General features: G+C 55.3%; 2 protein-coding genes across 2 annotated transcripts in view; both read left to right on the top strand.

Moving 5' to 3' along the window:
- The first annotated feature begins 2,051 nt into the window (after window positions 1–2,051).
- On the top strand, window positions 2,052–3,780 carry LOC116426876 (uncharacterized). The gene is made up of 2 exons (XM_031976500.2): window positions 2,052–2,359; window positions 2,572–3,780. Exons 1-2 carry the CDS (start codon window positions 2,333–2,335, stop codon window positions 3,469–3,471), a joined length of 927 nt encoding a protein of 308 aa, XP_031832360.1. The 5' UTR covers window positions 2,052–2,332; the 3' UTR covers window positions 3,472–3,780.
- A 1,215-nt stretch (window positions 3,781–4,995) lies between these two features.
- Sp1 (transcription factor Sp8) overlaps window positions 4,996–26,331 on the top strand; it is a 74,301-nt gene continuing 52,965 nt past the window's right edge. Inside the window, exon 1 of the mRNA XM_076374342.1 lies at window positions 4,996–6,279. The gene's annotated coding sequence lies outside the window, so the exon portion shown is untranslated. The remainder of the gene's footprint in view (window positions 6,280–26,331) is intronic.

The raw sequence follows: 26,331 nt of genomic DNA, 5'->3' as shown, positions 1-26,331 counted from the left end.
AGACAAGGTTGCTGACTGTGGCATGTCGTTACCGATTTCTAAGATTTTTGTAACGACTCAGACGTTATCGAGACTCAAACAGAGATCTCGCGATAGCAGCGTGTTCCTGTCTGCGTTGCAGCGATTAAGGTATCGATCGGGATAATCGGAAAAACGATCCTTCACGCCAAGTGCAAGGATTCGTCCGCTGCACCGGCGTTTTCCTCGCGTACCTGTCTGCAGTGCTGCCAGCGTTTCATTGTGCGCACAGCGAGGCGCAATAATGGTGCCTATCTGGTACGGATCGGTAGCACGAAAGTGTCGTCACCTCGTCCTGCCAATGATCGCTTTACAGCCACCATAAACCGAGACTTTGTGGAGGCTGCGAACTTCTCGGTCCCGACTCGGCCGGACGCATTGTAACTGCTCTCCCATGCAGCGCGGTGGACCAGGAGTCTCTTTTATGAATTTACGGCGCGACGTACGGCATAAAGCGTACCGAGAACCTTGGGAAGCCGGTGCCCGTTATCACGTGCTTCCGTGTACCGGGCCGACCGTCGCGGGCCTTTCCACGCTTTGATACGTCTTTGCAAATTCCGCCCGCCTCCTGTTACCGATGAAAAGACCTCTAAACACCGTGAAAATTCGGCGTCGACGCCTTCCGCCGGGTTCCGGGCATCGTTTAGCTTCCGCATTCACCGGATTCATCGACGTCTTTTTTTCTCCTCTCTCCCGACTCGCGCGAGGGATCCTCTCGCAAGACGTCCACGGTCCTCGACGCTGTGAGTTTCAATTGTCGGCGAGACGAGGAGCCGCCCGAGAGCGACGGGTGCAACGTTAGAAAGGGTGGATGACTTTTTCGAGTGCATTAGCCGTAATTGTTTCACGCAAGGCAAAACGTAACTCCCACAATTCGTTATCGTGTAATTATGCCGGCGCGAATAGACGGGGAGCGCGGACGCCTAGCGTCCGCGATTCGAAGTGGGCCGTCACGGGCTCCCAGGACCGCTAATTAAACTCGAATGTCTTATCCACCAATTAAACCCGAACGATTAAGCTTATTCCTCCTGCAGGTTACGACGTTTCTACCGATAATTATTGCCTACCGGGTCGACCGGCGTCTCGAATCTTGGGCGGTCGAATCGTGAAACGATGATTCTGCTCGGCGGTCGATCGCCGTTCGAACGGCGCGACACGCAAAAAAGTTTTCGCGTCGCGGCGAAATTTCGGGCAAATTCAACAAACATCCTGTCGTTACGCATCCGCCGGATCGTTTCTTGACGAAGCAAAACGAGAAGGGCGCACGGCAATTAAGGAAAACGAATCCTGACGAGAAATCGAAGCGGAGCCTAACGCTCCCCTCCCCCCTCTCCCTCACCGTCGAACCTTCGAGCCGTGAGTGCGTTTGTTACAATTCTTTTAATCTCCACGAGAACCATTCAATTTTAGTTCGATATTATATAGCTCGACGCTCGGAGTATCCCCGGGATACTATTTCGTTTAATGCGCTCCTCGATTCGATCCCCAATCTATTCGAATCTCATCGGTGTATACGGAGTCGACCGAAAAAAACCCTTTGGCTCCTACCGAAAAACCTCGTTTCCGAAAAGGTGAAGAGGTCGCCGGAGAAACGATAGACGCCGATGGAAAGTTGGTAATAGGGTTGAAAGCACGCGCGGCGGTCTCGCTCGATCCCGATTAAAGAAAGGAACAATCGTACGCGCCGCTCGTAAAAGATGGCCATTTGTAAAAACCGTGGATGCTCTCGGGAGAGCAGTACCGTAGAATTGACGAAGGCTTTCCTCGATGGCATGAGGCAGCCCCCAGGGACGACCACAAAAGGTGCGTAGCCTCGATCCTCTATCCTCTATCCTCGGAACGCAGGGTTGATTTATGAGCCGATGGAGGGGAGGACGCATGCGCACCAGTCGACAGGATTCACTGGGGTCTATCCCCTCCTCCATAGAGGAACCGGCAGGGCATTCAGCCTCCTCCCTTCTTCGTCAGTTCCTTGTCCACTCGGTTATTAAAACCGAGGCGACACGGTCGGCAACCAGCAATTATCTGGCGAACGCTCGGAGCCGCGCACGCTCCGATCCGCACTCGGGTCTTTCCTATCGATATATAGTCTTCGTCTCCGTCTCCGTCTCCGTCATCATATTCGTTTTCGCGTTTCGACTCCGTCCGCCGTCCCGTTCCGGGCTACTACTATCGGTGTGATCAAGATCAAGCAGGATTACTTCTCTAATTCCGTTCCGTTCGCGCACACGTGCCAGTGGGCAACTCGGCTCGCACACGCGAACGAATAATTAGTGGCCAACGAAAGGATTGTGATCGGACCAGAAGTGAAGTGATGGCACAAGTGATGCAGTATCAACAGGTTCGTTAATGTCACGCCACAGATCGTACATAGTCGAGAGTCCGCAAGAGATATCCCAGCGTCGCGATTCCTTTTCTGACAAGTGATCGTTTCCTTATCATTCCGCGAGCCTTCCGTGCGAAGGAGGAACGTTAGATATCGAGTAGGGTTGGTCCGTTAGATTCCGAGATCGCCGGTGATAAGTAACTTAATGTTTTCTTCGCAAATTGTAGATATGCATGCCGACGATGTCGCCGATGCCTGGCGTGACGCCGATGTCCAGCCTGCCGATGCCGATGCCGTCCGCGATGGATTACGGAGGACCGAGCATTCATTATCAGCCCTACAATCCGACGCTGAGCGGTCATCATCATCTCCAGGCCAGCCAGTCGAGCTGCTACTGGTACCCCGGCAGCACGAGTCACAGTCAAATGACCGAGCCGCTGACGCCACCGGCGTACACGATGCCGGCCGTGCCGACCAGCACTGCCTCGTGGACCACTCAGACGCATCTGGCCCAGCCCCAGCTCGCGCCGATACCGGGGATTCAGCACTATCCGATGCCGCCGAGCCCGCCGGAACTTTCGCCGAGTCCCCAGGAGCACACCGGCCATTACCAATGGCCGTTGACGCCGCCGGCGGAGCATCGCCTGTTAACCGCGGAGGAACCGGGCAAGTCCGGCAGAAAGTGTACGAGATGCCGGTGTCCGAACTGCCAAACGGACAGCGGTGCGCAGTTGGGCGTCGACGGGAAACGGCAACACGTATGCCACGTGCCCGGCTGCGGCAAAGTGTACGGCAAGACCTCTCATCTGAAAGCTCATCTCAGGTGGCACACCGGCGAACGACCGTTCGTCTGCAACTGGCTCTTCTGCGGCAAGAGGTTCACCAGGAGCGACGAGCTGCAGCGTCACCTTCGCACCCACACCGGCGAGAAGAGGTTCGCCTGCCCGACCTGCGGGAAGAGATTCATGAGGAGCGACCATCTGACGAAACACGTGAAAACCCACGAGAACCAGAAGAGAAGGAACTCGACGAGCAAAAAGGAATCGAACAAGGAGAACTCTGTGCCCGCGGTGACCACGCAGATCGCGTATCCGCCGTCGATCGGCGGACAGTACACGATGATTTGAAGAATGCTCGGCGCAGAGGTCGTCTCTGTGAAGGATCGAGCCGTCGATAGTTCCTGCTACCCTCGTCGTCCCTATTGTAATTATTGTACATAGCAGAGAAATATGTATATATATATATTTTTGTAAATTATGTTCTAGCCTTGGACGTGATTATGTAATTAAATTATATAATCGAAATTAAAAGTTATCACCAACGATTCCGTCTCGTTCTTTGTTACTCCGAACCCGAGGGGATCGAGGGCCGATAGGTGTGACGGGGATTTTGTACGGAGCGTAGAATAGATTTACCGTGAAAATTCACATAATAACGAATCATCCCCTTGTCGTATATCAGGTTCTTCCTCCCCGACGTCTTCCTGTCATACGATACGTCGTGAGTCCCGCCCAAGCGGCACAATGCGACCGGGGTACTCGAGAATCCAGTCCGTCGCGATGATTTCCTACCTGGCAGGTGTTTCTATCTCCGAGGAGAAAGGAAACTATCGTTCCACGGGGAACTACCCCGAGAAATCCTAATTCCATCCGTCCGAACGCGAACGAAGGATTTTCCAAGGACCCGAACCGACACCGGGAATCTCTCCTCGACGCGAGGATCGTTCTCTCGCGGCGATCCCTCCGTTGTATGTGGAAGGATACGAAATTGCTGTCGCTGCCGAGGGGAAATTCGTGAATCGGGTACGGCACTGTGACGGGCCGTTTCATTCGTATTCCCGCCAAGAGATGGCTGCACGGTGAATGGAAAAAGCCCGCGTAGCCCCATTAAGGGGGCGGCGCGCTGTAGCCCCGTAGCCCCGGCAAGGATTCATGGCTGGCGCGTAGAGGTAGAGGCAGACAGGTCAGACGCAAGGATAGAGGCAGACAGGCGGACGGGTAGATGCGAAGACACAGGCAGAGGGGAAGCTAGATGGCAACCGGAGAAAGGGAGACGATCGAGGAGACGGGAAAGAAGGCACGAGAGCGACGCGGCTCGGTGGGGCCGCGCGTAATGGAGAGGGGAGGGGGTACGAAAACCGAATAAAACAAAAAGAGCCAGCCGCGGAGCAAATTATAGGGAAAAATAGGGAGGGACGAGGCGGAGGAGGCAGCACAAGCCCCGTGTTGTGGCTCGTATTCACGCTGGAAGACGATCAGGTGGATGGGCTGGCAGGGCGGGAGCGGCGGAAGGGAGGAGGGGTGGCGCCAGGGCAATTCCAGGCTCGCGTTCAACGTTCCCCGTTCGAGTACCGCGGATAGCCACGAAGTTAGTGCGCAAGAGATTCAAAGAGAGTCGACAGAGCGACGGGGACTACTCGATGTCTCCCGTTCGCCGCGTTTCGAGTGCACCGAGTACGTAGCCACCGCCGCCACGGGGAGACGACGGACCACGCGCCGATCGCGCGAACAGAACGAATCACCCGCGCCGGGTACCACGACCGACGCGAACCGCTTTGATTAAACGCTCGGCTGAGGGACGGGGAGGGAGAAAGACAGAGAGAGAGAGAGAGAGAGAGAGAGATAGAGAGAGATAGATAGAGAGACAAACAGAGAGAGGGAGAGAGAGAACGAGCGCGTGCAAGGGAGAAAGGGAAGGAGAGCGAGAAAGACAGAGAGAGACAGAGAGAGAGACAAGTGCACAGTGCACGGCTCTCTCTTACGTGTTACGCGCGGTCAGTGCGAGAGGCTGCAACGTGCCGCGAGCATGCGTCTGCGACGGACGGCCCTTCAGGCGGATACGCAACACGCCGACTCGTCGTGGTCGCCTTCGCTTTCGCCTTCTACGTCGTCGCCGTCGTTGTCGTCTGCGTCTTTGTGGTCGCCGTCGTTCCCGTCGCCGCCGTCCACGCCCGTGAATGCACGAACCTCCGGCGTGACCATCCGGACGTGCGTACCACACGCGCCGACGTCTCCGTAGAGCCGAGAAATCGGCGAACAGGTTCGCAGGTCGCCGGCGCGCATGCCACCGATCGGCCGGAGACCGGTCTCGGAGTCCTAACACGCCGAACCGTTCGCGATTTTCGCGCGCGGCGAGCCACGATCTCTCACGGATCACCTCCGAAACCACCACCACCACCACCGCCGCCGCCGCCACCACCACCACCGCCGCTGCCTCCCCGTTCACCCTTCTCGCGCCTTCTCGCATCCGACACGCGAAACGCGAATCGCGACGAGGGCTCCGGCCGTTTTGCTCGGCACTCGCGACATGTCGACGGACACCGGACAGGCTGAAAGTCCACGCGAACACGCCACGTTTGTGCACGACGGCTGCCCGCGCCGCGGCCCCGCGATCCCAGCACGATCCCCCCGGAATTCTGTGTCCTGGTCGCGAACCAGTGCTGCCCACGGACCGGTGTGTACCTCCTGAGAGATTTCCTCGGCCTCGTCAGCTGTGCCACGCCGACCGGTGCCCTCCGGTACCCTCTAGAGCCCTCTGGAATTGGCGCGCTTCTCTCGCCCTCCTCGATACTCCTTGATTCCCTCTCGCACAGAATCTCCTCGGGACCCGTTCACTCGTCGCTCGAACTCGATAAGACGGGGAACGACAACGGCGCGCATCGCGTAAAGAATGTTTCTGAACCTCGTCGTCAGGACACCGAGCGAAACCTGTGACACAGTGTCTGTGCTTGTTCAGTGCGGACCGCGGTGTTCGGACAGACTGTTCTGAGGATCGAACAGCGCTGCTCGAGCCTCCTTCCCGTGCCCGCCTTCGGAACGTGCAGCGCAATTTTCGAGATCCACGAGATCGATCGAGCCGGCAAGCTGGACGCGGATGTTGGAGGCGGCGGAGGCCGCCGAGGTGTCAGCCCTCCGACCCATCTCGGTAACATAAACGTAAGTTTTTCCCTCTCTGAAATCCGTGCGCGCTATTGTCACGCTTTCGACGCCGAGTTTCCTCTCTTCGCGACCGACGCGTATATCCGTCTCGTCGGCGAATCAAGCTTTGCGAAGGGAGCGATTCGAGGGAAACGTCGCGTCCATCGTTCGTTTAGCGTCCTGGAGTCCGCGTTTTCCCAGCTTTTATAGGAATCCCGCTACACACGGAATTGCGTGTAACACGGAGTTTCCGCCTGCCCGGATACTCCATTGCGATTCGCCATGGGCCGCCCCCTGGCCGTCCACGTTTCTCGCGCGAAAAGATAGCGACGCGAGCCTGATTCGGTTCACTTTGCGTTCACAGCGCATTTCGTCGTTATCTAGAGTCTAAGCGAAGCGTAGCAACGAGCGAAGGATAACCGGAAAGTCTAGCGCTCGATCATGGGAGGGAAGACGCGAGAGCAATAACGCCGTTAACGTACCCAGGTGTTTTAATAGTTGAACGCGAAGAAGGGTGATGGTACGGCTGGACGATAGTCGATTGTAGAGGCAGGGAAACGCACGGGAACTCGACGCGGGAGGACCGTCGACGATTTCCTACACTTCTCCCTTCGGTCGAGTTGTCCCGGCCTTCTTATTCGATGGGAGATCTCGTAAAATTGACTCGTCCGGTCGGAGATCGATATCGAAAAGGCCTGTAGCTAATCCTAGAACCACAATCCGGTCGCACGAACTCGTCGAGAGCGCTGGTAGACAGTTGTGGCCGATATAGTAAACGTTACTATGTTGCTACGCCCGTTTCACGCCCACCATACATCATGCGTTATGCGCAGACCTACCTGCGGACGTGTACAAGCCGTTCCAAAGGTGCTGCGCCGTGTTTCTAATAAATGTTCGTCGCGGACGGTACACGCAACGCGCCTGCCCGGCCGTGTCTCTAATTAAACGAGCTTATCGCGTCGAATTTATGATAATTACCCCCGGCGAATGCGCACTTTTTACGGTTTCCCGCGGAAAAAGGCTGTGCCTTCTTTTTGCGATCCGTGTAGCACGCGCTGCGCGCGCCACGGAGCCGCCGCGGCGTGGAACGGCCGAGTGGAAACTTTGAAGCTACGCGTCGAAAGGGATGCTATCTTGATCCCGCGGAGCGCGGAAACCGGCCGATTTCGAGCTTGTGGAACTGTCTGTAGGTAGCGGAGGAGAGTAGGCCATTCGGCCGAGTTGAAACGCGCCGGGGCAGACGGTCGAAGGGCAAGAAACACGGTGCCGGCACTCCGCGGACACACCTCCACACAAATCTAATTAATTTATATCCTGAGAGAGGCGCCACTAGGGATGTCTAAGTCCGACAGGAAAAAGAAACGAGCAAGGAGAAGGGTACCCGTGGTTACTGGCTCCGGTTTTCGACTCGCGGCAACCGATGGCCGCAGGTTTCCGAAGGACCCTCCTGGAGTCGCTTCTCGAAATCTCGATCTCGCGATAGTTTTCCTTCGATTCTGTCCGTAGGCGCGACTTCGGCTGAAGGAGATCGAGTCAGTCGTATCGATCTTGGTATATTAACCTATTGCACTCTGAGGCGACTCAGTCACCATTTCATTCGACGGTGAAACTATAAAATCTGATATTTAACGTTGAATGTACTTGTGATTTACCTTCGAGTTTCAAGGAATATCCTTCGTCAAAAAATGTTAAGTCTAGTGAGAGACTTCCGAGTGCAAAGGGTTAAGGTATGTTCATTGCACGTGAGAGCATCAGATCGCACTCGGTTGAAATGAACAGTGCCAACGTTAGTTTCGAATCAAGCAATCGCTTGTTTAATATATCTCGGAGCCTATACACTGTGTCTCCTATGGGGTACGACTCGAGTGAACCTTACCCTACGCCCCGTACGCGTCTCGTGTCCGCCCGTCGTTAATTGTGAAAACAAGGCCGGCAACTTTGAAAGTCTTCGACAGGAACAGCCGCGTCGCTCTGAATAACTGTTGGCGTTACATTGTCCGAGGCTGACGGGAGTCATAGAATGGAACGGACACGAAAAAGCACGGCATAATACCGGCCGGCCAGCGGATCCAATTAACCTGTCTCCCCCCAGAAAATCTACACGCGTCGCGCACACGTACGTACCCGCACGGCTGGAACCCTCATTAGCGGTTTACCCGGAGCGTCGCGTGAACTTTGCACCTGCAAATTGCCACCTCCCGCCCGAACAGGCCGCGAACACCGGCGACACCGTTGCATCCACGATTCCCCGGCGGAGACCGTTTCGCCCGGCAATCTTCTAAACGCGATTGCCCACCGGCCGAGAAATCGTAGCGCCAGATAAGACCGATCCCGCGACCACGAGCGGCCGTTGCAGCTGTTGCGGATTATGCAACGCGCGCCGCGCGGGATAAAGACATCGAGTCCCCTTGTTTAACGGCGACGGCGCGGCCTGTTTCGGGGCCCGTTATCGAAAAAAGAGAAACGGAGCATCGCAACAGCCGCGACCGGCGCGAACACGCTCGGACGGCGAATCCGACGTCCGAACGATGTTCCGTTCGAGCAGCTTTCCCATCGTCGAGAGGAGAAACCGTTTCCTTATCGAGGTTCGGCGGCTCAATTTGATTAAGATATCATTTTTAATTAAAATCGGCGGAGAGGTTCCGCGGCGCGACTACCGCCGGCCCAGCTTCTAGAATTATGTTCGCGATTAATAATTTGTTCGGAGCAAACGAGCCTCCGAACATTTACGGCCCGACAAGAGCACGTGCGCGGAATAAAATAAGCAGATTATGCAGATGAGTGTCCGATTCTGTCACTTTTGATTTACGGCCGTACCCTCGAAGCCGTTGCGTCCGAGCGACGGAGGAAAAGGAGAGGGACGACGACGGACGGGGCGAGCGCCGCGAGAGAAGAAATTTCCCCGCGGTGCGCGAGACCCGACCGACCACCAACTATTTACGTTCGTCCAGATAAGTGCACTATTAACTAACCTCGCGCTAATATCTACGTTTTCTACCTCATTATGTTAATTGCGGGACCAGCGGCCCTCGAGGCCACGAAGGAGCAATGCCGCGCCGCTTCGCCTCGCCTCGCCTCGCCTCGCCTCGCCTCGGTACCGCGGTCGTTTCGCGTGTAAGAAATGAATACGGTTCTTTTCGCTGGCGACGCGCCGATCCGCGTCGCTCCTTCGAACGCCGATTCCATGTAGTCGTCGGATCATCGACGAGCGAGGAAGCCACGGGGGAATCCGCGGAGGAAGTCGACGCCGGGATTCGGAGGAGAGCAGAGGCCGGTGGATCGCGAAACGCGAGGCGTTCCTATCGCGATCGAGCGACCGCGCCGTATCGCCTCGGACACGGGTGCGAGCACCGGTTCGGCAAATGATTTTCCGCGCGTAGTTGGAACGGTCGCGGCTCGTTCCACGGGAAGCGGACAGCGTTAGCGGCGCGATTATTACACGCGTTACATGGAAACGAAAAGAGAGCGGTAAAAACGGCGCCTCGGTTGCCCCCGGCGAAGACTGGAAGCCGTTTCGTAATCGCGGGCTGGATCATTTTCTGCACGACTGCGCGGGAAATTAGATCACCTACCTCTCATCCCGGTAGCGAGAGATCTAGGCAGGTTTCATCGCACGCTACAGGAAGAACCGATCGTTCATCCCCGCTCCCTCCGCCTTCTGCGTCTCTCTCTCGTTCGCCCCGCGGCCGTTCTACTCTCATCGACAGCTTGTCGCTGATAATTTAGCAATTAACCGCGATCTTTTCCCCTCGTTCCCGACAGAATGGATCCGCATCATTTTTCCCCGCTCCTCGCAACGCCGGTTATCCGCGATTCTTTTTTCCTCTACCCTTTATTCGCGGACTATCCGTAAACCGTTACGCTCGTTCCGTTAGGACGCAATTGGAGCTATGATAACGCGTCTCGGTATCGTTCTACGGTTAACGGAGTTCGCCGCTCGATTTCCTTCGATCGCAGTTCCGCGGTTTTTGTCCTGATCGAAGGGAGAACCAGAAGCGTGGAACACGGTGTTATTAAACCGAGGGGACGCTTAGGAAACATTCATCGTCGCGTCGAAACGCGGCGGATTATCGAGATTTCGAAGACTCTCGAGCGGATTATCGACGGACGCGGCGCGTTGCTCCACGGAAGATCCGAGGAGACCTCTCCGGAGCGGCGTAGGAACTCGCCCTCCTCGGTCGTCCTTTCGTTCCCTTCTTCTGAACTTTCTCCCTCCGTTCTCCTCCCTTCTTCTCTGGTTCTCGGCTCTGGCTTTGCTTTTGGCTTGGGCCGGGTGTAATCGGTTCCCCGAAGCCAGGGCTCATTATCGACCCGTCGGCCTAGCAATTACCTGCGAAGCCTCTTTCGACTTCGTGTGTGCCAGCCAGCACAGTTTCCGACTCTCCGCGAGCCCTTCCGAGATCCTTCGAGGATCCTCCGCGGCGGCAGAGAAAGAGGGAGAGAGAGAGAGAGAGAGAGAAAGAGAGAGCGAGCCGACGGAACGAGAAGGGCGAAGGGAAACCGGCCGGGTATACGTATGTCCGGAGAAATAGCGCGCCGCAACGTTGCTGGTGCTGCCGTAGCCGTTCCCGTTGCTGTTGCCGCGGTTGCGGCTGCCGCCGATCCTCGACCGTTCTCGCCCTTGCCTCGCGAAACGGCCAACGCCACGATAATCTTCGCGTAGACGCGGATAAACGACCGCTGATAATTACTGGACGTGCCGGTAGTATGCGATAATTGCCGGGGCTGCCAAGTTCGCACCAGTTACGCGAAAGAATTCGAGCCGCGAGAGCGCTCGCGGACCGGAGGATTTTCCTCGGGCCGGTTTTTTTATCCTCCCCGTTCCGCGGGATTCCTTACCCCGCGGGACAGGAAACGATCGAAGCAGACATGCGAACGAGCAGCGTTCGCGTCTTAATCGCGGCGTACGCTATCGCGGCCGCTATGCAACGCCGCGGCGCTGTCTTATCGTAATTTAGTAGCGAGTTATTTTTGCAACAACGTTTAAACCGACTCGCACGCGTAGATGCCTGCCGGACACGAGGCACGATAGCGATGGTAATAGCCCACAGTGGGAAGGGAACGACTTGACGAAATTTTCTATTGGTAGCACCGACCCGAGGAGAGCCCCGCTCCGGATGATACAATGTGTGGGCCTCCTTTTGTGCGATTCGAGGGATAAGTTATTAAGAAAGACACACACACCGCGCCGTAACGATCGCGCGGGAGAACGCGAGGCACGACTTAACGAGTTTCGAATCCCTCGAGCGTGCAGCAAACGACGTTATCAGACGGTGGTATCGACGTTTTTATGTGGCTCGTAAACATTAAACCTTTTCTTTCTCGCGAATGCGAACGCAAAAAAAACCGGGACACGAAGGAATTGGATTTATTTGACGCGATCGCCGGCGTAGATATTCGAGCGCGTTCATAGCTCGCTCGGAAATTTTCATGAAAAGGGACGACGCGCGCGTCGGACGGCCGGCCGGCCGGCCGGCTCGTCCGGCTCGAAAGTTGCAACGGTGCAACGGGGGAACCGAGTTCCAGTTCGTGGAACGGTGTTAACCGCATCTCGTGAGACCACGACCCTTAACGAACGACGGGAACGGGCCACGACAAAACGCGATGTTACAGATAGCGGCCGGCCGCTGACAAAGTAGAAGCTTCGACGAAGCTCGAGCAGATGATACGCGCTCGCCTCGGCTGTTACGAGGGAACCATTCGATTCCCCGTACGGAGACGGTTGAACGGTAAACAAATTCCAAGTTGTTTTTACCGGTGAAAGAAGAGCGGTGCTCGCGTGCGAATCTCGGGCGTAGATTTCGAGATCGGAGCAGCTCGGAAGAGGCTCGGCTCGCGATCTGCCCCGAGGTAACGAGAGCTATGCAAATAAACAATGGATCGGCGAACGATCGCGCGTATCAATCCGTGTCATCGGGCCGCTACGTTCCTCGAATTATCGATCCGGGGCTTCCTTCGAGGAACAACGCGAGACTCGCCAGCGCTGGAAAGCGCGTCGATCATTTTCCAGAGGCGAACCTGTACACACGTACACGGCCGAACGAGTCGAGATTACCCTCTTCCCGTCGTTAACGCGGTTTTACCCTGAATCCCGCCGGTGACGATAGAATCGTCTGTTCGAGTGAAAGAGGAAGAGGAGGAACGAGAAGAACAAGAGACACGAAAAAGACGACGCGGCAAAATCGATACGCGCCGCTCGGTATTAACGCGTTCTCGCGTTTCCGCTCAGCGAAGGAGGCATCCCGCGATTCGAGGAACGCGGCACAGCGCGCGTCGCGTCGCGTCGCCGACGATCCGCGCGTCCGCTCGAATTAATTAACGCAGCTCCACGCGCAAATTAGCGGCGGCACCGTTCGAAATCGGGCGGCGTTTCTGCGCAGAGCGGTGGAAAGTAATTAGGTGTCATTACCGGCGTCCCGGTAACGGGTACACGCGGTCGGGAGAGAGTCTGGATTCACTTTGTTGAAGTGATTATTTTTATTGTCATTTCCGGCTGGATTCTCGGAAATCCCGGAAACGGCACGTAAGTCGCCCCGATATACACGAGATCCGCTAGGATTCTCCGACTTGTTCTCCGTCTGTTTCTTCTCTTTCTTCTTCTTCTTCTTCGTCTTCTTCTTCGTCTTCGTTCGTGTTACTCCGGTTTCTCGCGCGCGCAGCTAACTTCCTCCTCTCGTTTTCTCGTCGATACCGAGATAATGATCGTACGCTACCGGCTGAAACTTTTCGAATCACGAGAGAACTCTCCCCCCCGTTCTGACCTTTTTCCAAGCGAATCCAGTTATCCGCGGTTACTTAAAGTTATTAATGAACACAATAATAACGATAATTCCCGGAGGGTCGGTCGGTCGTAAATATGGGAGCTAACGAAATTTTAATTCGCGGCATGAATATCCATTTCTCAGGGTGGTTTCGCGTTCCCGAGTCGCGGGCCGAACTGGCCGGCAGGCAGCAATTTTCGCGCAGTACATCAGCATCTCGGGGGGAGGGCTTTTTAATATCGTTCGGCACAGTATATCATCGTTTTGTTTAAAGTCGAGCTGCTCTCTCTCTGCAGCGGCCGACCAGCTTAACGTTCTCGCGGCGCGGCGCGGTGCGGCGCGGTGCGGCGCGCAGCGACCGCCTCGAGCAGACCGAGAAAAGTGGCCGGTACGCGTAACCGCAATAAAACTCGCATTACCCTCCGCGTAATACGTGCATAAAGTATTCGCGTGTGCAGTAACGCGTATAAAATGCTCGAGTCGTTGTTCGCGTACCGCGGGGCAGCCTCGTTTTCGTCGCGAGCACGTAATAGATTTATTTCGGGGAATTATCCGGTGCCCGATCGTTGGCTTCTAGTCGCGCTCGGAAAAATCGCTCATTCCAGACGCCGCGTTAACAACGAATACGTAAGTACAAGCTCGCGCTCGCGCGCCGCCGCCGCCGCCGCTTTCTTCTCGATCCAATTTGTCGATACGATTTGCCTGGCCGAGACACGACTTCCGTAATCTCGTTTGGAGAACACCGACGCGGCGCGCACCGTGAAACGTGGGTGTGGAAGGCGCCAGCAGCTCTCGCTACAGCTGGATCGTGTTTCTGGCGCGGCGATACCGGTATCCCTTCATTCCTGAGTAATCGTCAGGCCCAAGGCACGCTATCCGCCATTTTCTAAATACGTTGCCCGAATATCGAGCGTACAGGAACCCGGACAGCCCGGCGGAACCGCCTCGCTCGCCTTTTCGAGTCCGCAGCGGACTCTGGCGATTCGGCTACCTCTAGCCGATAAATCGATGGAAAATGACTGGAGAGAAACTCGTTGGTCACTCCGGGGAATCGGCCGGGTCCTCGGACATTCGCCGTCAGCTGGTTTATTTTCGCCGGTCCCGGAGCAGTCGTTTATTATTAGCTTGATGCTTGTTACGAGAACGCGTTCCGGGAAGAATCGGCTCGGCCGCGGACGGGCCCGACCGAGCCTTTGAATTTCTGGAATTCAGAGGTTGTCGCTCCGAGTTAATTGCTTAATGCAATGAACTCGTTTGAACGAAGTGGCGACTCGGTGCGCTGCTGTGGAGCCACGCTGCCGGAAAGGACGGGGAGACGGACGCGAGAACGGAGGAGGACGGCTCGAGAATACTCTATCGGGCGGGGAAAAAGGAAAAAAGCGCGTTTCGACGGGGAACGGGTGAAATTGACGGCGGAGTTGTCGTCGGGCTAGGAAACCGATCCCTCTCGCGACGAGCTATCACGCCGGTTGATCGGACGCGCGAACGTTCTCTCGCGATCGGACGTTCCTCGGCCGAGGCGGACGAGCAGTGGACACGGATACGCCGATGCAGGACTGTGCGTCAGCCGGAGCGTACGCGCATCAGTTAGGAAACCTTAATCACCGTCAAGGGATCTCGAATAGAGCTGACTACGTTTTAATTACTCGCCGCGGCGTTGCGAACGTAGAATGACATCAAGATGCCCGGGGGTGACGAGGAGCGGCGGTAGAACGGGAGGACGCGAAGGAGCGTTGACCGCTCGTAAAAACGGCTTCGCCAGTTTTCCAGTCCGCCCCCTGCTTAATCACCGATCCAATGCAAATACCGACGATGCGAGCCAGCGGACGTCGATAACAGACTCCGATAATCGAGAATGATCGTTGCTCCGAGCGTTCCTCAAACCCCATTAACGAGGATTCATTTTTATCGTGCTCCTCGTCCCACGCGTCATCCTTCGCATCACGATCCACCACGGTGACGTCGATTGTACGGCGATTCCGTCGCTCCTCTCGGTCCTCCCTTCGCTTCCGAAATGGAGGACCGAGGAAAGTTTTCGGCGGTCAGCGTATACGGCCAACTCCTCGACGTTCAACCGGCAACCGTGCCCCGGGTAACCTTTTAAATGTTCCCTAGCACGACGCTTTACCTGAAAGTCTACCCGATCGCGTGTTCATCTATCGCCGCGGCCTTGAGGGGATTCAGATTAGGTCGATGAAGAGGTCTAAATCCTTTCGTGTGACTTTTTCGATCCGTTCATGCCCGGCTTCTTTCTTCCACGAAATAGTATACCGAACTCGGAAATTATCCCACGTTTACGGTGAGACCTATCACGGACCTCCTGGGCCTAGGCTCTCCAACGAATCTCCCCGGTGACGGAATAGACTACGGTTCTCGGAAAGTAATTCCAGAATTTCTCATTGCCGATTAGGATCGTTTAACAATTTTACAGTCGGTCCGCCCCCCCCTCCCTCTCCCCTGCGCATCCACCTCGTATCCACCGGTTTACCGATCGCTGGCGATCGTTGCTCGAGCCGGGGAAGCTCGCACGAGCAACGTCGATAGAGAAGTTCCCACGTAGTCCCGTGTTCGAACCTCCATCGCGTTCGAGAGATCGCCAGCATGAAAATGGGGATAATTGTGGCTTCGTAAATACCGCTACTTAATACCCAGCGTGCTGCTCAGGTACCACGTACACGCGTACGTAGTACGTAAACCGTACACGGCTAGTCGCGGGGCACGTATCAGCCTCCACCGTTGGTTCGTGGCAGCGTCAATCCGTTTGGAAAACCTTTCTCGTCCCGCTCCTCTCGCCGCGCGTACGAAACGACGTACGTAATTGCGCACGCGGCCGGTTCCCTGCGGCGCGGTGCGCGCTTCCGCCGCGGATCTGGCTCTGGGTTACGCGTAATCCCGCGATATCGCGGCCACCGGTATCCACGTTAAATCCTCGACGGTCGGCATCGAAATATCGGCGTTTCGATCCCGACGCGGATCATTTCTCCTCTCGCGACACGATAGAGCGTAGCCTAGCGTCGCGCCATTTTCTCGTAAATATGCGAGGGGAGAGTGGAGTAATGGCGGTCTCTTAAGCAGCTGTTATAAAATGAGAATATCACGTGAAATATCGATGCGAACCGGCGTTTCGTGTGCTTAAATTATGTTTGTATTTATCCGGAGATCGTTGGGAAGACTTGAAAGTTAATAGCAACTGCTTATCTTCCGCGTAGAAAATGTTATATCAATCACGCCGAAACACAGATGAACGGTAGTAAACCGTATAATAAGACGTAAATAAGAAAAACTGGGAACTTGACATGTGGCTCTTTGTTCGTAATAACGTCGAGCATCATTGTCGGATGGCCGAGATCATTCCGTTCCCTCTTCCTCCGTATATACTGTACGCGTCGTTTACCGTTTAATAATAACGATAATAATAACGATAATAATAGCGGTAATAACAATAATAATGCTAATAAGAATAATAGTAACGATAATAATAATAATAATGATAAAGTCGCGTAAAGTGACATCCACTTACAGCGGGTCAATTGTCGCGCCGAGAAAAAGGGGCTCTGAATTGCAGTCATTACGCAAATGATGCTCGTAACTCACGGCCGCGTCGATCTCTTTCCCGATGCTGCTCACGTTTCTAAGATCGATCGCGTTATCGAGCTCGCGCCAACTCGGCGGACGGTTATATAGTAATGGCGAGCGGCGGATCGGCCGCGATAGGAAACGTCGCATCGTTTGACTCCGGGGTTTGCGATCGGTCTCGATCGCGAATCGCGTGCACGCTTCTCCTCTTTTATCCGAGCCGGGTTTTTTTCGCGACCGGGAAAAAAATTGATCACTGCGTGTACTTAATTGGAAACGTCAAATGAATCTATCCAGCTTAATTAAAGGTAATTATGCGGTACATTAACTGCGGTCGTAATTAAGAGTAACGCGATCTTGTTTCCTTGAGTAAACTGGTTTACCGGACCGTCGAAGCCGCGGGGGGGGGGGGGGGGGGGGAGGAAAAAAAAAAGAAACGGGCGTACGTTACGGACTTTTCTTTCCGTGGGCTACGACGCGTCTGTCTTCCCGGTACGAAGCCGTTTCGCCTGCTACTTTGTCGGGCAAATTTGCGATAATTGCCATTCGGCCGAGGACGATACGACGATAAGCAGATAACAAAAACTGCTGGAGCTACGAATACGAATTAGTTTACCGCTACGACAGCGAACGCGACGCGACGCGGAAAACGATCTGTCGACCAGCGAACGGTTTACTCTCTCCGGCGGTGCTGTCACGCGGATAAGGACGCGTGTCCCATGGTGCGGCCGTGGAGAACCTCCGCAGGATTCGCGTCGATCACGCGATCGCCGCGTCGATCGTCGGCCATTGAGGACTAATTACGCACGGACTCGCCTGTTCGTGATAGCAGATGAGAGTCCGCAAACACGTCGCCGGAAAGCGTATGCGAAAATTAGGAACTCTCGTAAGTATATGTACTATCGGCGACGATCTCTCGGCGAAGACTTAATTGGAAGCGCTCGCAGCCCCGGCGCGCCTCGATAAGCCCCGCGAAAGTTAATTGTCGATTTCAGTATCGAGTGGTAGGCTTTATCGCCGCTCGAAACTGGTTTGCCGCGGCATTTTTCCGAGCGACGAGCCTCGTGGAAACGGGAATGCGAACGATCGGCCATTCCTCGCACGAAATACACCGGATTACCTTGTTCCTGATTCGCGTATCCGTCGCGTATCACGCGCGTACGCGAAAGTACCCGCAAATCTCCGGGGAGAAACCGATCGTTCGGCTCGCTCGCCGGTCCATTGTCCCCGATAGGACGCGAGATCGGGGGGTGCAGGACCGATCGGATCCTTTCGGGAGCGTTTGGCTGGCAGACTTCCGCGTAACAGGGCTACCGGTCGCCATCGAACCGTGATTCTCTGCGCCACAGCCGACGAAGAATGGAGAGAACGTCGTCATTACGCGTTCTGAGGCCTCGCGCGCACGTCGGCGGCGAAAAGTTAGGCGGAGCACGCGATCCTCGGACCTCTTGCCACGGCGCCGCGGCCTTGAGTCACGGCCTACCCCCGCCGAACACGCGGAGGAACGTTTATCTCGACCTCCGAATGTCGGAAACGTATCTACCCGCTCGTCATTTCTTTTTTGCCCCTGTTCCAGCTCCGCGCGTCCACAGTCCGTCGTTCCTCGGCGCTTTTTTGCCAATCCGTTACGCAAACGATCCGTCGCACAATGGACTATTTGCACGATCCGCGCGGTCGAAAGTCGATTTTACAAATTTTACCTGAAACGTACGATTCTGGTTGTTTCAAGTAGTTGAATATGCGAGGGACAATGTTCTAATTCAATGTCCTAATAATTTTTAATCGAATATATGAGATTATAATTGATGTTAATACATTTATCGTTCTATCGTTATATAGTATTGTATCACATTTCTATGTTTCGTTGGAAAAACTCGATAGAAACCTGTACTGAATTTTGGCCACTCGGATCGGGCGAATAGTCCACGGTTCGTCGCGAGAAGAGGAAACGAGTAGCGCGAAATCGCGGCAGGAATCGATACTCCGATAAGCCGTTGCGCGACGCGTCGAGATTTTTCGGTGAAAACCGGGTCGTTTCGGCGCTCGTGTCGTCCGTTTCGAGGAGAAGAGGGAACTCGGGCCGGAAACGGTACCAGCACCGGTATTGATAATTACCCGACGCCGAGAACGTCGCGGCAGTGGCTGAACGATCGATGTTTTTGTCAAGCACAATTTAATTATCCCGTCAATTTATTTCCACCTCGCATCGGCCGATCGGTTTTAATCGCCGCCGATAAAAAGCTGGTATCGTATATTTACAAACTACGAATGAATATAATTTAGATCTCCTTACAGGAGTCGTTTACATGGTTTTTGCGCTATTAACGCCGTTGTATCTGGATCGGCAGATAAAGCCGGGAAAACGCGTGAGAACGGGCCGCGGAAAATTCGTATCGCGCCTCGTCGCGTGACAACGTTCGAACCGAATGTCGATCTTTTAAGAGAGAAACACCGTGGGAGGGCGAAACGGCTGATCGATCGTGGTCCCTGGTAGACCGGAAGCAACGGCTTCGGAGTATGAAAAATCACCGGAGAAGGTGTTCGAGCTGATCATGCGTGAACTCGCCGAGACCGGAGCCCTATTTTGTATGTATATAGGCTAATGTTTAACTACTACCTCGAAGCGGTTAATTGCCGCGAACCTTGTTATTAGTCGGATACGACCGGGTTTTGATCGCAATTACAGAACGTTAGCGACTAATTATATCCATACCGTTAAAGCTTTGCCTCGTTGTTCTTCCGATCGGAGGTATACACGGCCGATTGTTAACGCGTTGTCCGTGGGGGCAGGGAAAAAATCACGATAAAGCGAGGTTCAGGCTCGCCGGTTTCCTTGGTCGTCGCTCGGTCAACGACGCCGTGTTCCGAAAAACCGTTGCGTAAATCTTCGGCGAAACTCCGGCGAACACGCCGGAATAAAATACGGGCCCGATAAACGTACGGTTAATGGAATTCATGAGGACGGAGCGGACGCGCGCTGCGGAAGCCGGAGTCGCTCTACATCACTTCGGGATTCGAGTACGCTCTCATTTTTTTGGAGGGGTCAGGGGTCGAGCGTGCGCTCCCCTCCGGAACGAATCTGTTCGCCGGGCGCAGGGGAAAAAAAGGAGACATTCATCCTGCCGTTTGCACACTTTTGCTTTTCGCTCGGCACTCGTTGTCCCGCCGGTTTCCTCGCGGTCAACGTCGAGGCGTTGTCCCGCGACTCGTTGCGTATTCAACGATCTTAAAACAGAGAACACCGGAAAGAGGACGGCTCCTCGGCTCGTATCTCGGGGATTCGGGTTAACCCGAGGAAGCAACTGCGGGAGAGCCGTATAATATAAAACGGTTATCCGAGCGTCGCGCGAAAAAGTCTTGCGAATCACGAAAACACTGCGTCAGCAGAGGCAGCCTCGAAAGCGGCAGCGATGGCAGCGGCAGCAGCAACCTGGCTGCACGATTTTCCGGAACGTTCGCATCGATTCTTGCGGTCACGTCGCTCAGAGTTCTCTCCGGCTTCCCGTTTCCACCCCCTGCGTCCATTCCCTCCCTCCACCCTCGGGATCGAGTCCTCTCTTCCTCCCGCGCGTTCACCCTCGAATCCCGTGGCATTTACCGGCAGTGCCACTCAGGGAAACCAAGATGGTTACCGCGTCAGCACTTCAACGTCGTTTCATCCCTCGTTCGCCGTTGTAGCTCTACTTTCGGGCAGGCGGGCGGGCGGAGGGAGAGAGGGAGGGTCGGCCGGCGAGTCGCTTGCTCGATATAGGAGAGACAGCCTCTCTCTTCCCAAGACGGCGTTGCCGAAGGTCCGTTTATAGAAATATTAAATGGGTGTAGAAACGCGGCGCGTACCCATGCATGTAATCGCGTTCACGCAACCGATTATTCGCACCTCCGCCGCCGGTTATGGCCTTTAATGACGCGTTCCTCCGTGAACTCGGCAGCGGCTCGTTCTTCCCATAATTTCAAGAGAAAATGCTCGAGTTCCGTTCGCCGATTGCGATTGAGCGCAACGACTCGGCGATCGTTAAAAAGGATTACAATCGTTCGGCGTCTCGAGCTCGCGTGCATTCCGGGCGCGGCTAGATCCAGACGCGATTCCCCGTTCGGTTCGCGGAGAGGCCGCGGATTATCTTCGATGCAAAAGAGACGGGAGAGAGAGAGAGAGAGAGAGAGAGAAAGAGAGGGGGAGAGAGAAGTCGAAGAAGGAGAAGGAAAGCCCACGGAAGAAACGTTTAGGATAACCCTCCGTCGAACTGACGGATAATAATCCGTGCCGTGTACATCCTCCGTTACCGCCGCAGCCACGCTGCAGCCAATTAATCCGGCAATCACGAGAGGCTCTCCGCTCGGCTCCACCTGCTTTATTTGCCATTAAGAAGGAACGAATACCACGCAGCCCGCGCCATCGCGGCGCAACGCACGGGGGAAGGGGAAGGGTGAAACGATGAGGAAGATGGAGGGTAAAGCAGGTCGATTCTCGATTCGGTGTGGGCGTCGTCGCTGGATGCGTCTCCGCAGACGGTTCTCCGAACCCGGTATCGCGAGATATTCGCTTCCATTTCCGATGTCGGTCGATCGCGTCCCTCTCGGGCTCTCTTCCCTCCAGCCACCCCCCATTCTTACGATCGCTCGTTCGCATCGAACTTCGTCCCGTTCCTTTTTTTCCCTTCTCCCTACACGCTTTTTCCTCTCGAGTCCTCCTCTCCCTCTTTCCGTTCGCCCAGGCCGGGTCTCCCGCGTCTCGTCCACGTCCGTTTTGCGCGCCTTCCACCTTGGTGGCCTACTCGGTGCGCGCGCACACAAAGACGCATCGTACCCGTAATACCGAGTACGAGTCGAACGTGTTCCCGAGGCTCGTCCCGAGCCGTCCCTACTTTTTGCCTTTGATTTTCTCCCCGCGGAACCGTGTACCACCGGGGATTGGCTCGCTTAAGCCGGTTAAGAACATTATTAAAAGGGTTACTTATCCATCGTAATCCCGATGTAATCGTTCCCGATCGTCCCGAGTGTCGAATGTTACCGCGATAGAACGATCAACGTTCGCGGTTCGGATGCAAAGTAGATGGAGTCCCGACCAGCTTTCCGGAACGCCGCGATTTTTCGGATGATCGGCGGATTTTTCCGCGCGGAAACGCGAGGTCTACAGTGCGCCCCGCGCCGCTGGCGGGGGGATGCGACGCGACGGTTCCCTCTCTCGAACTATAAACTCCGTGACTATTTTGATTCCCAGCATTTGGCATGATCGTACGCGCGTTCGTGGTCCCCTCATGCAATATTGATGACCCGCCGCGGATCAAATGCCCCATGATAGCCCCCACCCACCATCCCCCTAACCGGTATCCTGATTGCGAAGCGGGTCAGAGCCACTGATTTTCAATGGATGGGAGCCGAATTTAAACTATGATTATACCCCCCGCGTCGTCTAAGTACGGGCCTCGAGGTCGACCCTAATGAAGCTTTGGCGAATTAGTGCCGCGTAAATTGCGCACACTTTCGGCCACGCTTAGATACCGACACGTGCCGCTATCATCGAATTAGCGGCGGAGCTCGAGTCGCGTTAATTAACGTTCGTTAGCCGGCCGATTCGCGGCTCGCTCGGATATATATATATTCGCAGCGCGGCTTACGTTTTCTCCGGTCGAGAAAAATGATTTTCGTCGCGGTTAAGAAATCTCGTTAAGAGTCGACTCGGTTTAACGCGAAGACAAAGGATCACCGCTCACCCCTTCCCGTATCGGCGAGCGTGACGGCGGTTCATTGTCTTCGCGAGTTTAGGATTTCCATCGGCCTTCTCGGTGGACAGCTCCTCGGATTTCGGATGCCTGGAAATCGTTTCCTGCCGAAAACGAGACGCCGAGGGGAAGGAAAATCCTGGCCGAAGTATTCCGCCCTGTCGGTAAGACAAAGGAAAGGAACCGGGCGCCGTCAGCCAATCGACCGTCTCGAATTCCGTCTCGTTAACGGCCGAGAAGGAGAGCCGAAGGGGCGGCTGCGGCTCTCGTTCCTTCGGAACCGCGCGCGATTCCTCTTCATCGCAGGGAATTTTTCACCCTCGTAGCCGGACGCGACGGTCGGCCGAGATTCGCCGATTTTCACTTTGTCCCGGACCGGTTTAAACGTTGTTTAATTACCTGTCGCGGCCACGTAGCCCGAATGAAAAATACACGCGAGTAAAATTAATACGGCAATTAATCTTTCCCGTGTCAGACGCGAAAATTATGATCGCTTTATGTGGAACTCCGCGAGTCCGGGCTGACAACGAGCGGTCGTAACGGCGAGGTTGCTACATTTTTCCGCGGTCGAGAAAACGACGAACACGAGCGGACGAGAGAGCCTCCGCGAGCCGTCTCGGAACAAAATGGCCTTTTTTTGCGGAGACGTGGCCGCGATGTGGCGTGCGTACCGGCCGCGAGAAGCGGGACAGTCATTCCCGGCGTAATATTCCGACGTCACTTCCAGAGGGTGTCCCTTTAATAATTTATTAGCGAGCCTGCTAGTGGAACAGGGAGTCCCTGATTGTGTCGTGTCGTCTGTCCCCGGCATTGTCGGGGCAGCTCGCCGCGGGTGGTCCTTGACACGATCCTGGTACTTGGATGCTGTAGCCGTTATTAATACGGGAACTGTCGATCAATTATTTACGATGCTATATCCCCGTTGTCATCGAATCGCTTCTTATCGTGACTGTCCGAAACTCCTCTCCTCCCGCTCCGGGGTATACAAAGGAACGCAAAGAAACTATCGAACGCAGCCCGAAACGTTGCTCACGTTGCACGGACCTCGGCTTTCCCGTAATTTGCATCGGGCATAGATAAAATATTATCGGCTCCGGCGGGAACGTAGATTACGATTGCATCACCGATTATTAATACCGCAACGGACGCATTAATAATTCCCACCTATATCTCGAAAACTTATCTCAAGGCTATCAATTACGCGGATCCCTGAAAAAACATTTGCCATTAATCGACCGACGATTCGGCCGTTAGTCATCGGACCTACGGATCCTTCGCCGTCGAAACGTTAGGTAACTCGATATACTTCTACGCGGCGCGGCGCCTCTCGCGATTTCCAGCGTCCCACGCGAGCCGAGTTTTTCGCGGCCCGTTGATTTACAAGTCGGTCCGGTGACTTCGATATATCAATTCGCGCCGGTGTCAGGTATCAGGTATTAATTAAACGTTCGTCAACGATGCGCGTGGGTAAGTTCACGGAAAAATCGAGCGCGTATTGGAAGGCCGATCGCGAGAACTCCGTCGACGCCGGCGACGATAAGGTTCCCCGGCGCACCGGGGGGATAAGAGAGACGAAGATCCGTTGGCTCGTAAATCGAGTTTCGTCGTACAAGTGGCGCGCCTCCCATCGTCGTTCGCGATCGGGCCGCGTGCGAATTAATCCACCGACGGGCCGTACGTGTTCACCGGCGAAAACCTGTGTGTGCGTGAGTGATACATGCGTATTTCGGACCGCGTATATAATAACAGGTTGCCAGTACGGGCCCTCTCCTAGCCCCTCGCGGCCTCTCGGCCAGTGATGTATGCGCTAATTGTGAGGCCCTTCGCTCCGACTCGCTCTCTTCCCTCCCTCCGCCTCTTCTTTTCTTCTTTTCTACCGCCGACCCGCGATTCCTCGGCAAGGTTAATATCGACTCCGATTCAATTTAAGACCGGGAAAACGGAAAGATCCATCCTTCGCATCGCCCTCGCGATTCCTCTCGCCGATTGCCACCGCGAAATCGACGTCCTCCGCGGACAAAGACGTTCCCATGATGGTATTTCCCGCGGGCGTCACGGCCGATGCTAAGCTCGCTCGTCGCGTAAATTTATCTCGGAGGGGAAATCGGATAAGACGCAACGGTGCTCGTTCCTTCCCTTCGCCCGGAGGGTTTCGACATCTGCCAGGGCGAACGTATCGGCTGGCCCGAAGCAGGCAATTAAGTAATTAAACAAATCTGTCGAAGGCGTTATGAATGAGCCGGCGCACGCCTGCGAGCGGTCGCGTCCCCGTACAATGAAAAGGTAGGTAGAGACGTCCCTCGCCGAGACGTACGATCCTCTGCCTCGCGAGCTTATGTCTCTGTACAGAATTATCCGACGAACGACACCGGGGAACTCTCGTTCTCGGCCGCGTCGCTGTCTGCCCGCCGCGGCAGGCACCGGGAGTCGTCGACAAAATGGATTCCCGGCGAGAAGGAGAGAGGAACCGGTGACGGAATTGTTTTACGAGTCGCGTCGGCAGCGCGCTGTCAATTCCGGTGGCGAGCAATCGGGCGCGGGCCGAGCATTAACATCGGTCTCACTCCCAAGTTTAATCAAACGCTAACCAGCGGAGATTTAATCTGCCGCAGACTCCCCCGGGTTTTCCCTTCCCGCGACAACCCCCGGGCACCGCGTGGAATATCCCTTGCGGCGGTGTCGCCGCCGCCTCTCTCCTCCCCCCGCCGCCATTCTGTTCGTCCGTTTGATTCCCTGGCGTAGGTAATGTAATCACAACACTCGGGGTGGCCTCGTTATTTATAGGCACTCTATTTGCGCCAATGGAGCTCGATTTTCGCGACGATATCGACTCCTCCGGCCACGATTAAGGGTCGAGGAGCCGGCGAACCCCGCAGACTCGTGGCACCCTAATGCATCCCCCGGGGACGTTAAACGCCGAGCCTCTCCCGCGGACCGAAACAAAGTCACGGTTTGTCGGCTGGTGGTTTCCCGAAACGGGGAAACGTTAATTGATCGTTCCCGAATGGGATTTCTCGTTCGAGCGTCGGCCTCCGATCTATTCGTTCGAGAGCGATCATCCTACAGCTACTCGTCGAACTCCTCGTCACTCTCGGCCCGGTTTCCGCTCGCGAGGAACGCTCTGGAGAGCAACCGGCAACAGTTTCGCTGAAATAGACGTGTACCTTCATAAGTGGACGACGGCGAGCGTTAGTCAAATGGCCGGCTGAATAAAGCATGAGACTCCGGCCGGCCGTGTATCGAGGATGGAGGAAAATTAATGGTGATAGGATCGACACGAGGCGGAAACTTTTCTACTTTTCGTTCGACGGCCGAGAAAAGTTTCGCGAACGTGACGCCGACGGTTTACACGCCCACGTATTACCTTCTGTCAACCTGGAAGGGACCGAGCTGCCGGCGCGAGAGGATGAAAAAAGTCTCCTCGTACACGTCACGTGTCACTTCCGGCCGCGATCGGCAATCGTGCGGTTCGCAGATGATACGTTGCGCGGCTTTGTCCTCGAGGAAAAATGACAAACCGCGTGGCTACGTTCCTTGCCACCGGCAATTGCGGAAAGTGGCGAGGAAGGTATAGAGCGGGTCGGGGGAGCGTAAACGTAGCACGCAGCCGGACAAACTTCGCCGGGATATTTCAGAAATTGTAGTCGTTCGGCCTGCGACGTATCGGTAAAACATTGAGACAGTCCGGTGACGGCGGTGTGCTGCACCTAAAGATTTTGTTTCCGGCTAAACAAGATCGGGGGCTGACAACTTTATATTCCACCGAGAAACATCGGGGATAGAGCGAGCTCTCGGAACAGCCGATTCCCGGTGGTCTCGGTGGCCCTCCTTTTCCGAAGTTTTCGAGGTTTCTCGGAGCGGCAGATCGGTATCTCAGTCGAGGTAATTACCAGAGCTTGCGGTGGCGGTACAAGGATCCACCCGAAGACAAACGTTTTGGCGCGTGGGCCCACGAAAGCGTCTTCTCGCCGGGAGTCTGGACCCGGAATTGCGAGCGGGCAAAGACGGCCAGA

The sequence above is a fragment of the Nomia melanderi genome, chromosome 1 (genome assembly GCF_051020985.1).
Source record: "Nomia melanderi isolate GNS246 chromosome 1, iyNomMela1, whole genome shotgun sequence".
NCBI classification, from domain to species: domain Eukaryota; kingdom Metazoa; phylum Arthropoda; class Insecta; order Hymenoptera; family Halictidae; genus Nomia; species Nomia melanderi.
The sequence above is the reverse complement of the archived record's forward strand: the minus strand, read 5'-3'. Positions and strand labels throughout refer to the sequence as shown.

Bases quoted from the DNA above. Each gene is read 5' to 3' on its own strand.
- LOC116426876 (XM_031976500.2), top strand. From the start codon at position 2,333: ATGGCACAAGTGATGCAGTATCAACAG. The intron at 2,360-2,571 runs GTTCGTTAATGT...CGCAAATTGTAG, and splicing joins AAGTGATGCAGTATCAACAG to ATATGCATGCCGACGATGTC.